This window comes from Carassius auratus, chromosome 44 (genome assembly GCF_003368295.1).
Source record: "Carassius auratus strain Wakin chromosome 44, ASM336829v1, whole genome shotgun sequence".
NCBI classification, from domain to species: Eukaryota; Metazoa; Chordata; class Actinopteri; order Cypriniformes; family Cyprinidae; genus Carassius; species Carassius auratus.
Genome location: NC_039286.1, coordinates 13,768,017 through 13,782,133, shown reverse-complemented (window position 1 = coordinate 13,782,133; position 14,117 = coordinate 13,768,017). Strand labels below are relative to the sequence as shown.

The following is a 14,117-nucleotide window of genomic DNA, read 5'->3' as shown; positions in this document are numbered from 1 at the left end:
AAATAGGTGGCGCCCCAAGGCAGAGTCATCCCTGTGGTGCATATATATGAATATATTAATGACTCAGAGGTGAATATCACACATTATTCAGTATAAGGACCTATGAGCTTTGCATTGAGTACATAAAGCAAGCTTATGTGCTTTTTCTAAATGGCTTGTGCCCCTGAAATGTGTTTGTGTTTTATTTAAGAGCCAATTTAAGAGCCCGCTTTGGTTCATTTGTCATCCTTAAGTAAAGCGTATCAGCGGCACGCAGACACCCGACTGTTTCAGAGGTATTAAAACCAGTGCAAATAGTAGATCAGTACAGGAATATGAACAGAAACACTTGAACACAAAGGGAGGCTGTAGAGCATGCTGGGTATGCATACAAATGAGAGAGAGAGCTGATCCATGTTCGGTCTTCACTGTATTGTTCTCCTCTTTCTTTCCTTTTTTTCTGAAATCCATGGCATTCTTTCATTGACCCCGTGAAAAACGAATGACTAAAACATTGTACAACTACATTCCACCCTATGACTCATTTGTTGGTGTGTACGGAGGAAGAGGGAGAGAGCAAAATAGAGTTATGAGCCTAAGATAGAAGGAAACAAAAGAGGAGCAAAGCTGAGCAAGAGAGGGAGGTAAAGAGAGTGAGGTGAGTGAATAGATACTTTGTGTTTCTGGTTCTTATTCCACCAAGCTGGTCTTGACAGGCCATTGTATACCTTCAGGGGGAATTCTGCTACATTGAGTCATACGCAGCTCCTCGTATAATGTAAACACACACTTCCTGACATTAGAGCCCAGTGATATGTGCACGCGTTTGCATTCCTCTGTCCTTATGTGATTGGCATGTTAATTGGATCTTAAAAGTAAACATCCACAATGGATGCATTAGTCAAAAGATTATTAGTCAAATACAAATAACGAGTGTAACCCCTGTCTGCCGCTCCTTGCACTGAGCGGGGCTCGAACCCGGGTCTCCGGCATGGGAGGTGGACACACAAATAAGGAGGCTAAATGATTCAGCCACTAGTATCTGTCACTAGTGCGTCTCTTGAGATTGGGGAGTGAGGTTTACCTAAACAGCACTACTCGCTGGCCTCCGTTACACTCACCCCCCCTAAACCTCACTCCCATCCGGGTCACGGCACCAATGTAACCCCTCTCTCCCGGGTCCTCTCCGCCGCTTCTCGCACTCACTCCGAGTGGGCCTCGAACCCGGGCACTACTCACTGGCCTCCGTTACACTCACCCCCCTAAACCTCACTCCCATCTGGGTCACGGCACCAATTTAACCCCTCTCTCCCGGGTCCTCTCCGCCGCTTCTCGCACTCGCTCCGAGTGGGCCTCGAATCCGGGCACTACTCGCTGGCCTCTGTTACACGAGCAATACCTATTGATAGAGGATGCTATTTTGGTTTAGATGGAAATGTATATAAGAATAGTAGTAAATAAGTCTTCTCTTAGAGTAAAGAATAGTAAAGAAGTCTTCTCTTTTCCTTCTTGTCTTTGTTCCTACTATGCATTCTTGCATTATTATGACAGATATATAAACATCATTAAAATGCTTAATTGAGCGTATATATAGGCTAGAGATATCTGTGCTGTTAAACCACATGTAGTGTTATTCATATAATTGAGCTAGCTATAAACATGTCATAACTGAAAGCTACTCAGCAAGATTATCTTCACCATTGCTCTGCTTTGACAGTACTTGACCTGAAAGAAAAAAAAACTGACAATAGAAGACGACGCAGCCTCGTTTTCATTACTGCCCAAACTTAAACACTTGACTAAGGGTATGTTTGCATGACAATGATGTACTTAATTTCCTTTTGCAGTTTGGAAAAGTTTTGTCAATGATATTTTGTCAAAATAAATCCTGTTCACATGGATCGACAAAAACAGCTAAAACGCTGTATCATGCATGCCAGGCCACTAATTGGCAATGTTACTTCGTAAAGAAATTCCTATAGACTGAACATGTAATGCGCATGTTTTCTAAAGCTTACACTTTGAAACCAGTTTTCAAAAGATAGCTTTTTCAGATTGCCTTGTTGCCTTGTAAATGAACAGCCAAAATGCATCAAGTTTTCAACTTTTAGTGTTGAAATGCCCTCTAAGATCTAAAGCACCTCTTGTGGCGTACTTAAGTTACAATATGAATTGCATTTTGACACGATAATGCAGTAAATCAAGTTTTTGTCATAGAGCCTCAGGGACTTTTAATACATACACATTACAGTACAGTACAAGTATTTGGCATCCTCTACAGTGTCATATACAGTACTTTATAGTCGGTGTTAGCTAACAGATCTGATTTATAGGAGGTTTGTGATCCTAAGGTCAGTTCGATTTAATGCTTTTGTGGAACATAAACCGAGTTCTTTTCAATGGAGTGAAGGGGTGTAGAGTGAGTGGACAATGCATTTGCATTCAAGGGTATGCATTTCTATAACAGAATCAAGCTCTGTTTATGTATCATTATATGTGGCTGCAACCCTGTATTTGATGGATTTAATCCTCTCCGAGCCAAGGTGCATGTAATTTGAGGTCTGTGTTTGGAGCATTTGAGCAGGCTGATGTATCTGTATCTTGTTAAAAGCAGCTGTTTTGTGAATGCAATGTGTGTGTGTGAGCACTGAGCCATTCTTTATTCCATCAGTATATATGGAGCAGCTCTCATACTGCTCGCTGGCCTCACTGGCCTCACTGGCCTTTGACTCCTGGAGCTCTGAGCTGGATGCCTTTCGCTTCTGTCTCCGCAGGAGCTTGCTGGAGTCCGCCGAGTAGTTGAGCCAAAACACAGGTTGTTTATTTTACCCTGCTTTTGTATACAGTAAAGAGAAAGCCAGTGAGTTTTGCAAAACTTGAACTTTGCGATCTTCCATAAGTGAATGCTGTGCCGAGTGCTGACACAAAGATCACCGTCTGGGATCACAGCCACCGGGTCAACATTTTCAAAAGCAAAAGTATTTGTTTTCTTTTTTTTTTGAAAGCATCATGATTTGCACCGCAATGTAGTGTGAGTTTATCATGAGTAATAATAATAAAAGTACAATTATTTTCTTTTTATGAGCATTAACCTCCTGTTAATATAATATAATGATCACTTGACTGTTTTGTTCAAGGACGAGATACCATTTTAAAAGCAGCATAAACATTATTTTGATGATTTTTAATTATTTATGCACTTAATTACGTACAAGTGTGTCAAGCGTGTAATGTAATTTTCAGTGTGCAGAATCCATCTGTTATTTGGCGAGAGAAAGTTAAGACTTAATTATATCACACACACCAAGCAAAAAAACAAAAACTAAACAATTAAAATTCTTTCCATAGTAATATGAGGCCTTGAACACATAATAGAGAGCTAAACGACTCTTTTATCCCCCCAAAAAGGAGAACGACTGTCTAGGGGATACTATATGTAGTAAAATCTTCATCTTTTAGCTGTGAAATCTTTACTGAGTTTTATGTGGTAAAGTAAGAATAACTGTTATATATTGTTAGTGATATTTCAAGATGAACACTTACTGGACTTATTTTTAAAATATTTTCTATAAAGTTTCTACAAACCATTCCATTAAAAAAAAAAAAAACGAATTGACTTACAAGAGGCTTTAAAGGGTTAACACATGTTTCAGGTCTAATTATGATCATTTCATTAGCACATATTATTAATAAAAAAAATAAAAAATCCAGTCAGCTATTGACAGATAAAATCAAGCGCAGCCCTCCTTGTTTCATTGAATGTCCTGTTTCATGTGTTGCATTGTGGGAGTAAAAATCAGTGAATGTTTCAGATTGACTTTAATAATGCTTGTCATCCAGATGCATTTGTTCAGCCCGCCTCTGATCCATATCCGTGATCATGTAGATTGATGCTGTGATGATGAGATAGCTCAAAGTTGTGTTTTTTTTCTTTAATTATGGGCAATCAAAGCAGGATCAGTCTCACGCTGAGACAGTCTGCACATTCAGTCGATAGATAGGAAGTCTGAGACTGCTCTCTTTCCCGGAGGAAGTTCAGGTCCAGGAATATAACGCAAGCACTTTGGTGTGTTTCTTATTAGCCTGTTGTCTGGAATTCATTTGCCAAATTTTGATGTAGGCTATGAAACTGGCCTTTCTAATGTTTCCCTCTTCTCTTTTGCAGCGGTCTGGAGTCAGCGTGTTCGAGTGGAACCCGAGGTCACTGCGTATCCTAATGGATCTGTCAATCTGCGCTGTGAGTTCACCAACAGTGGAACCACCAAACTCACACAGGTGAGACCAGATCTACTTCATTAGTTCCAAGTCTCAAAAATGACTTTTTTCTTTGGTATATTTAGAGTATATTTTTGTTATATAAAATATTGAAAAGATTTGGTTTGTAAGAATGTTAAATGCCCACCGAGGACGCAGTTATTTGATCAAAAATACAGTAGGAATCAGTTGTGAAATATTATAATAAAAAAAAAACAGTATTCTGTTTGAATCTATTTTAATATATGGTTTATTCCTGCGATCAAAGCCGAATTTTCAGAATCATTACTCCAGACTTCAGTGTCACATGATCTTCAGAAATCATAGCTGCTCAAGAAACATTTCTTCTCATTATGATCAATGTTCAACAGTTGTGCTGCTTCATATTCTTCTGAAACGATCACATTTCTTAGAATTTTTTACATATTCTTAAACATTAAATTTCACTTACCCCAAACCTATATATTTTTAAATTCTTTAAGAATAATTTTAATAAGTCTAAATAAAAAAAGTAATTTTATATCTATGTATACACACACACACACACACACACACACACACACACATGTTTGTTTTTGTGAAAAGTGGGTTCATCCCATAGGTGTAATGGTTTTTATACTGTATATTGTATACTGAATATATACTGTAAACTGTATATTCTATGGCCCTTCACCAACCCTACACCTAACCCTAACCCTCACAGGAAACTTTGTGCATTTTTACTTTCTCAAAAAAACTCATTCTGTTTGATTTATAAGTGTTTTGAAGAATGGGGACATGGGTTATGTCCTCATAAGTCACCCTCTCCTTGTAATACCTGTGTTATACCCATGTCATTATACAGAGTTGTGTCCTGATATGTCACAAAAACAAGAGCATACACACACACACACACACACACACATATATATATATAGCATATACTTTAGCACAAAACATTAGTGAATTTGAATATACTTTTCTATTAATTCTAAACTGATGCTTTAAAAGGTTATCATCAGAAGTTTTGAATTATCACAGGTTTCAGTAAAATCTGTCTGCCTGCTTGATAAAGATACTTGTGTGACATTTAAATATGCTGAGTTCACATCTACTGTACACTATTCAGCGCTAACATAAAAAACTAAATATTGAGCTATAGTGACAGTTCAGCACAAGTGCAGTAGTTGTCCAGTGTTTCCTCCATCCGTATGGTTTAAACAGCAAGCAGGTGGCTAGCAGGAAGCTGTATGTTAAAGCAATGGAGTGAGGAATAATTCCCTCTTTCTTTCTGGTTTGCAGGTTTCGTGGATGTTTGAGCGCGTGGAGGGTGATAGGCACAACATTGCAGTGTTCCACCCCCAATACGGAGCCAGTTTCCCTAATAAAGACTTTGAGGGCCGAGTATCGTTCACTCAGAACTCCCTGGAGAACCCCTCCATTAGGATCGACAAGCTGAGGATGGCTGATGCTGGCAGGTACATCTGCGAGTACGCCACCTACCCCAGCGGAAACGAGCAGGGGACTACCACTCTTATCATGCTGGGTAGGTAACATGTTTAGTTATAGACATAGACATAAAGACATTTATAGATCTCAGCAATGTTATCAATGTAATTGGCATTTACATTTTTGAACATGTGCACAAATCAAAAGAATGTCAACACGCATGGTTTGCTCTTAGATTTAGCCACAAACTATTACGTGAAAAAAAAAAAAAAAACCCTGGCTGTATTACATTTAACTGCTTCTATTGTCCTCACTTGTAAGCCTCTTTGGATAAAAGCATCTGATAAATGACTAAATGTAAATGTTAGATGTATTAGATCATATTATCTCAGTCGAGACGGCTAAACTTCAAATTGCATGTTTGCTGGTTTTTTCAGCTCATCAGCACTTTTTCTGTAATGTAGAGAGCGCACTAACACATGGTTGCCAGATTGGGAAGATTAAGTAAACCACTGAGCAGAAAATGAATAAAAGTAAAAGTTTAATACAGTTGTATTTTTTTTCCTACATAAGAATGTGTTCTGTTTAATTGTAGTTTTTTTGAAAAGAAGAAAATGACTCTCAAGACTCCCATTAAAATGTCATCCAGTGTAAAAATAGTTTATATACCAAAAAGTAATAAGGAATTGTTTAGAAAAATAATTATTAGCTTTTATTTAGCGATCACAGTGTAGCCACCAAAAATAACCAATTTTGCCATTATTCTTTAAACCACTAGGTTTTATCCATTTGTAATTATTTAAAATATAATAAAATTAAGTATGGTCACTGTTTCTTTGACCTGTTGATTTAAGAAAAAGCTCTGATTGGGGGATTTAAACTGTTGAAATCTGGCAACCCTAACCATGAAAGCTTGAGTAGCAACAGTTCACTGTAGTAACAATAATGATGAACAAATAATAGCTTAAACAAATCACTAAATTGATGTTTTGACCCAATTTATTTGAAAATAACTGATTCGTGGAAATGAATCAAAATTTCCCATCGCTATTTTTGCCAGGTTCAAGTCAGAGATGCTCTTAAAATAGCTCTGCTTTCACACTCGTGTGTGTCTTGACATGAGCAGGGAGCGTGAAATTAGCCTACTGGCACAGTCTTTAGGAAACTTAATGGCCAAATAATTAGTGCATTAAAATCAAATCAATATTTACAATGTTGCCTACTTTTATATTACCAACAAAATTCTATCAAATAGACAACAAAGCTTAAAGCTGATGCTCAGACTGAAGTCTTAAGAAAGAAAATATAATGAAGAAAATGTGGTCCATTAGCCTGATTCATCATTTGAAGGAGTAAGCTAATGCTATCATCAGACACAGAGAGATGCTATGAATCAGTGCTGTCTCTAGGACCCTTGAGAACACAAAGTAAGGGTTCCTCGATCATTGTTAACCTCTGTCTTTAGCTTCATTGATGTGTGTTTGGGCATGAGATGATCAGCTTCAGATAACTATACCTTCATGTATTTGAATATATACTGTCATTATTATTTGCATTATTTATTTATATTTATATTATTTATATAAGTTTTTAGTGATAAAAATCATTATAACACTACATATTACTTTTAATTTAAACAAATAAAAAATGTAAAGAGTGACTGTTGAGTTTGTTTTTAGCAGTTTTTTTATTTTAATTAAATGTTGTTAATTTAAGTTCATGTTAGTTTTAGTTAAGACAAAATAGGTAATTTTAATTTAATTTCAGCAGTTTTTGTTTCAGATGTTTTCATTAAATGTATTAATTTTAGTGTTTTCAAACAAAAAAAAGTAAATCAAATACATTTCTTTCATTTCAGAAATGGTCTCCTTTGCTTTCATTAAATGTTAGATAAATACATTTTGTTTCAGTTGTTTTCATGATATTTTATTCTGGGGAAAGTAAATCAAATTTAGAAAAAAAATGTGTTGCTTTTTTTAGTTATTTCATGGAATATTTAAAATTGAGTGTATTAAGGCAAAAAGAAAATCACATTTTAATTTAATTTTATTTCATTTTAATTTAATTTCAGCAGTTGTCTCCCTTGATTTCATTAAATGAATTTAATTCTGGGAAAAGTAAATACAATTTTTATTTAATTTCAGCAGTTTTTATTTCAGTTATTTCATGAAATATATAAATTTGACTGTATTAAGACAAGAAAAAAATTCATTTCATTTCAGCAGTAATCTACTTTGCTTTCATTAAATGTCGATAAAATAAATAAATAAATACATATAGCTGTAAAATGCCACATAGTGACTATTTAATTACTTTTCAGTTGTTTTCATGAAAGTTTTATCTAAAATAAAAATCTAATTAATTTAATGTCTCCGGTTTTGTTTGTTGTTTTTATGAGATTTTGTGTTAATTTAGACAAAGTGGTGATAATCAGGTTTTTATTATTTAAGCAGTGGCTTTTGCTTTCATTAAATGTTAGATACATCTTGTTTCAGTTGTTTTCATGATATTTTAATTTTAGCGAATTAAGACAAAATTGTGTAAAGCGAGTTTTAATTTGATTTCAGCAATTGCAATTGAGCTCTGTAGTTGCCAGTATCATGCATATTACATTTCCAAATATTTGAGTATAATGACCTCTATAATTGACCGTCCCAGATTGTCCCAGGCATCTGGTTTCCAACACAAGTGTGCTAGTTTCATGCCTCTCGTATCTCACTGTACTTCTCCAGTAATCAATCAATATTTCATGTCTGTTTATTTTTATATTTAGTAAGTTGCTATGTAATAAGTGGCCTGGTTTGAAACATCCTGTCAATGTTTTTTTCTTTCTTTCTCTCTCGATAATGAGCGGCTGACTCTACATTATACCGTTAATAGAAGTCAATAACAGGTTAACAGAGTACTGCCGTAGCTTTGCTGCGTGTCTTTTAGCTCAATCTCCACCTGATTGATTAAAAAAAGGCTGTTAAAAAGCAAAATGATGATGCAGACTCTTGAATCTTTCTTCCTCCATCAGCCAAACCCAGAAACTCAGCTACCGTCATCCCGGTGCGAGCCAGCTCTTCTGAAGTGGTTGTGGCAAGCTGTGAAGCAGCCCAAGGAAAACCAGAGGCAACAATCTCCTGGATTACAACCATTGCCGGCCGCTATAATCACACCTCAGTGCCCGAGAGGGACGGGACGGTCACCGTGAAGAGCGAGTATAGGATGATCCCGACGCCTGCTGAAAACGGCAGAGAAATCACCTGTGTGGTGAATCAGAGGACGCAGGTCGAACCCAGACCCTTCCCGCTGAAGCTGGTGGTGGAGTGTAAGATACACACACACACACACACACACACACACACTGCGAGGAGTAGTTATTAAATCCATATGACTTGCTTCTGTGCAACACAAAGAGAGACTTTCTGAAGGAAACCCTGGTCTGCCTTTATTTTAGTATATTGAAAGTAAGGGCTTTGGGGACTGTCAAGCTCTAAAATAAGAAAAATAAATATAAGTAGCAATGAATAATTCATTTTTTGAATCAGATATTTTCATTGAATCTGATCTAGTTCACTAATCACAGCTGCCTTTCCCAAAAACTTTGCAAGCTAGAAGATTGTAGAGACCACTGGTGCCAGTCAGTGTAATTGTAGTATCAGGTTTTTATTAATTGTAAATGTTACATTTTTAATGTTAAACTAATGTATAAACTAGTAATATAAATTTAATGCAAATACAATCAGGTTTTTTATGTTCATTTTATTTCAGTTAATGTTTACTGTTACAGTTTTTATTCATATTTTGATTTACTTAAAATTTGTATATTTTCATTTTCAAATTAAACTAATTTTTGATTATTTTTATTAATAACTGTTACAGTTTTATTTTTATATTCGGTTTTCAATTTCTTTTTTGTACATTTTTATTCGTTTTTTAATATGCCTATAATTTTTATGAATTTTTATTTTAGTTGTTGTTATTGCAGTATGTCAAGTTAAACGGATGTTAATAAAATACATTTGAAGTTAAGAAAATATATTTTTAAATTTATTCTATTTTATTTCAGTTAACATTTATTTATTTCAAGTAAAAATATTTAGGTTTAGTTATAACTATAAACCTGCTGCCAGTGGTTTTGCAGTGCTTTTGGGGAGCACAATTCTGGTCTGAATGATTCGTTTGTGATTCGTTTTTCACTCTGTCCTGTCCTACTGGGTAGTAATTCACTGGAGAGGAAGATTATCAATCAATAATTGACTTAAATCCTTCCCAAAACTTATTGGGTGCTTTTGTGTTTCCTGTTTGAAGCTTGAAAGTGACGTGATGTGTAGCCAAGTATTGTGTCCCGTACTCAGAATATGTGTTCTGCATGTAACCAATCCAAGTACACACACACACACACACACACACCCAGAGCAGTTGGGGGTTTGGTGCCTTGCTCAAGGGTCTCACCTCGCTTGTGGTATTGAGAGAGTAAGAGAGCGCTGGTTATTCACTCCCCCCACCTCCAACCCCTGCCGGTCCCAAGACTCGAACCCGTGACCTTTGGATTGAAGAGTCTGACTCTCTAACCATTAATCCAGTAGACCAGCAGATTATTCAAAACTTCTCTTTTAGTGTTTCACAGAGGAACTAACGTCACAAAAGTGAGTAAACGAGGACAGTATTTTCATTTCTAGCCAAACTAATCCTTTAAAGAAGTTCGTTCTCAGTGACACACGTGAACTCATAATCCCTCCCTTATCATTCCCTCATAGCACCTTTTCTCCATCACCCAACCCCTGTTTCATCGAAAAATGCATTAAAGCATCTTCGCCTCTTCCTCACATGTCAGCCTCAACACATTGTTCACATTTTTTTCTTCATAAAAGCTATTTACAGAGTGTTTGAGGTGTCTGTGTTTGCATGGCTGAGCTGGAATGTTTGAGGATGTCAGAGATTTGCAACTTCACCGTTTCCTTTTATAGACGCCCCTGATGGAACATTACAACCTCTTGCACTTTCATTCTCTTGCATTTCTCCAGCGTGTCAATGCACTTTGATAGTCTGTAGGGCAGTGTCATCTTCAGCAAACCTGCATCTTTTATTCCCACCCCCTGAACACAGATAACCAGCCTTTAAACTGCACTTTCAGCTGTAGGATTTACAGATGGATGTTTCTCTCATTCTTTCTAGATCCACCCACTGTGACAATAGAAGGATATGACAATAACTGGTATATGGGTCGGACTGATGCCGTGTTGACCTGCCAAGCTGATGCCAATCCAGCACCTACTGATGTTAGCTGGACAGTGTGAGTTCCTCTATGATAAACTTTAAGCATAAGTTCTGTCATCATTCAAAAACCCATTTGATTTTCTTTGGTCAAACTCAAAAAGAGTTGCAGAATGTGCACATTTAAATAAGATGCATCTAGATTTGACGTCAGTTCTTGTTTTTCTCTTAACTGATGGCGTCGGTTTTGAATGTAAGGACAAAAGCTGTTCAAGAGCTATGATGCAGAGCAATACATATAAATGCATACAGATAATAGCTTAAATTATGGTCTGTTCCTCATGCAAAGAAACAATGCAACTTAATAAGAGAAGGAAGAGAGCAAACCAGTGTTTTTGGAGCTTGATAACTTCAATTTTCAATTGTGCACTGCTGCTCAAAAGTTTATTTTTGAACGTCTCACCAAGGCTTCATTTATAAAAATAAAAAAAAGAAGTAAAAACAGAAATATTGTGAAATAATATTACAATTTAAAATAGCTGTGTTTTATTGTATTATGTTATAACATGTAATTTATTTCTGTGATGCAACGCTGAATTTTCAGCATCATTACTGCAGTCTCCAGTCACATGATCTTCAGAAGTCATTCTAATATACTGATTTGTTTAAAAAGAAAAAAAAAAACATTTCTTCTTATTATCAATGGTAAAAACTGTTGTGCTGCTTAATATTTTTGTGGAAACTGTGACACTTTAATGAATAGAAAGCTCACAAGAACAGCTTTTATTTGGAATTGGAATATTTTGTAACATTAAAAGTGTCTTTATTGTCAATTTTGATCAATTTAATGTATTCATGCTAAATAAAAGTTTTATTATAATTTTTTTTTTAATCCTACCGAATTGTAGTGTGTATATATAGAATAGATGCTTGTACATTCTGCAAAATATCTTCTACTATAGATAAAAAAGAAAAACACATTTAGTTTTAGCAACAAAATGCAACAAAATGAACGTGAGTAAACGATGACAGAATTTACTCAAAACGGGAAGGAAAAAAGAGAAACATTTTTCACCCTGTTTTCATTAGCACTACTAGTCATTTAGTCTGAAGAGAATCCATATTTCATACTTATATTTATGTGCTGTTGTTCCATCTCCAATACGACCGAGATGTAGTCAGATGTGGCAGTTTCGCTGCTAACAACAGCCACAGGCTAATTTGCTCTGAATTGAGGAAGTATCACTGCCTGCAGTATAAAGCAACAGCAGCTTATTAACGCTTCACTGGTTCAACTTCATTTTCTCATCAAAACAAAGAACGTGAATCGATACAGATCGAGAAACAACATTTATTAGCAAGACTTATGGGGTGAAAGACACTTGGATGTAGCAGTTTGATTGCAGGGCTTGAAGTTAGTCGACAAATATGCAACACTTACGGATTTATCTGGCACTTTTTCAAAAGGAGAATGTCTAATTATAATGGTGAGCATTAAAGAGTCATTAAAAAAACAGCACACAAAAGCAAAAAAAAACGCCCCCCAAAAACACACAAGCAGTCATTATTTTCCACCATTTGACAATTAGAGATATATGGGTGCATTTTCAGTAAATTAGTGGAATTTTCACCTAGAAGGGGAACAAATATTTAATAATAGTTCACTAGTAATCAGGGACAGACTGGGAGTGAAAAATGGCCCTGGATTTTCTCCCAAATAGGCCCACCACAACTAAAAACAGTCGCTACTATTTCACATATTACAGCTTTCCTGTCATATTTATGGCAAATAACATCACAAAACCCATGGTGAGACTGCTGACAAACAACCATCACAGAAACTCTAATGATTTCCACTACAAACCATCAACTTTTAACCATTAAAACCATTAAGTATTGGTATCATGTAGTGTGTTTTAGGACATATTATATTAGGATTTAATGGTTTTAACAAAAGCCACCAACAGAAGACGACCAATTAATAGTAGAGACCAACAGGCACCATCATTGTTTCCATTAAAACAAATACAATTTCATTATTGTCAGTTGACAGCAATATCACCCCAACAAATAAACATCTCGATTGCATTGTCTGTAAATTTGCACATTTTGAGGTCCTATTTTTAGTTAGTGACCTACAAAACATTCTCAAAACAACATAAGAGGACAGTTGGAAAGGGCTTATTAAAAATAAATAAATAAATAAATAGTTATTCCAAATGGTACCATAAAACCACAGGGTAACTGCAGGATTTGTAAAATATTTTAAACAATTTTTAAGTAAAGGGAAGAGTCAAAAGTATAAATTATTATATTAATTTAAACAATTATTATTAATTATTATATTACATTACGTAAATATACCTTAGTGTCTTAATTGTTTAGATTTTTATAATGCATTAGCTTTTTGTCGATCCACTTTTTCACATTTAAAAACATGTAGCAAAAATTGCAGACGGGCTTATTGAAAAAGCAAATCCGTTCTCTGCCAGCAGGTGTCACTTTCGGAACTAGTAGACAGTTGCCCTGGTAACCGTAGAACAAAGCAGTGCGCCTGACTTTGAAACGAGCAGTGCTCAAGTTTATTCAGTGACCTCATAGCCTTTTAAAGTTTCATCTACATACTAATCTATAGTGCAATTCTTGTCTTTCTGTCCCCAAATTTTAGACCTCTTAATAATTAAGACTTTCTGTATCATTTAAAAGTTAAAATGGCCTTAACTTAAGTCTAACTTAAGTGTTTTTAAGGACCCGCAGAAACCCTAAGAACATAGTTCAGTCCAAACAGTTCTGTCATGCATTTGACAAAAAGCTTTTGTTGACAATGCATTTTACCTTTGAAATTTGAGGCAAGTGCAACTCTGGCGTCCCCGTCGTTTGTGCGTAGTGGTGTGATGACGATTTAAATAAGAGATTTCCAAACAATCTTAACATGAGTATCCCCTTGAACTTGTAAAGAAAGCTAATCTATTTACCATCTTGACTGGAAAATGCTGTTTTTATAGTCAGAGTGCACGTCCTACTACGCTGAAAGCTACAGGTAGCAGCTGGAAACTAGCGACCTCTCCTGGTTGGAGTAAAGTATTAACATTATAAACTGAAAGCAAACTTTACGTGACCTACATTTCACTTACATCGGAGTCTAAAATGATCCAGTGGGCCTTACTAAAAGACATTGGAGGCCGTATACAGCAGTTCTGGTTTCTTATAAGCAAAAATAGATTGCACTAGCGCCCCCTTTTGTCGGCTGTCAA

The 14,117-nt window shown here is 35.8% G+C and overlaps 1 protein-coding gene across 2 annotated transcripts in view; it reads left to right on the top strand.

Moving 5' to 3' along the window:
* The window catches only part of LOC113062588 (nectin-2-like), a 134,021-nt gene that overhangs the window by 53,752 nt on the left and 66,152 nt on the right, over positions 1 to 14,117 (top strand). For both annotated transcript variants that reach the window (XM_026232529.1, XM_026232528.1), the window contains exons 2-5: positions 4,145 to 4,254; positions 5,515 to 5,758; positions 8,681 to 8,974; positions 10,825 to 10,942. In XM_026232529.1, the coding sequence (XP_026088314.1) occupies positions 4,145 to 4,254; positions 5,515 to 5,758; positions 8,681 to 8,974; positions 10,825 to 10,942 (766 nt within the window). The remainder of the gene's footprint in view (positions 1 to 4,144; positions 4,255 to 5,514; positions 5,759 to 8,680; positions 8,975 to 10,824; positions 10,943 to 14,117) is intronic.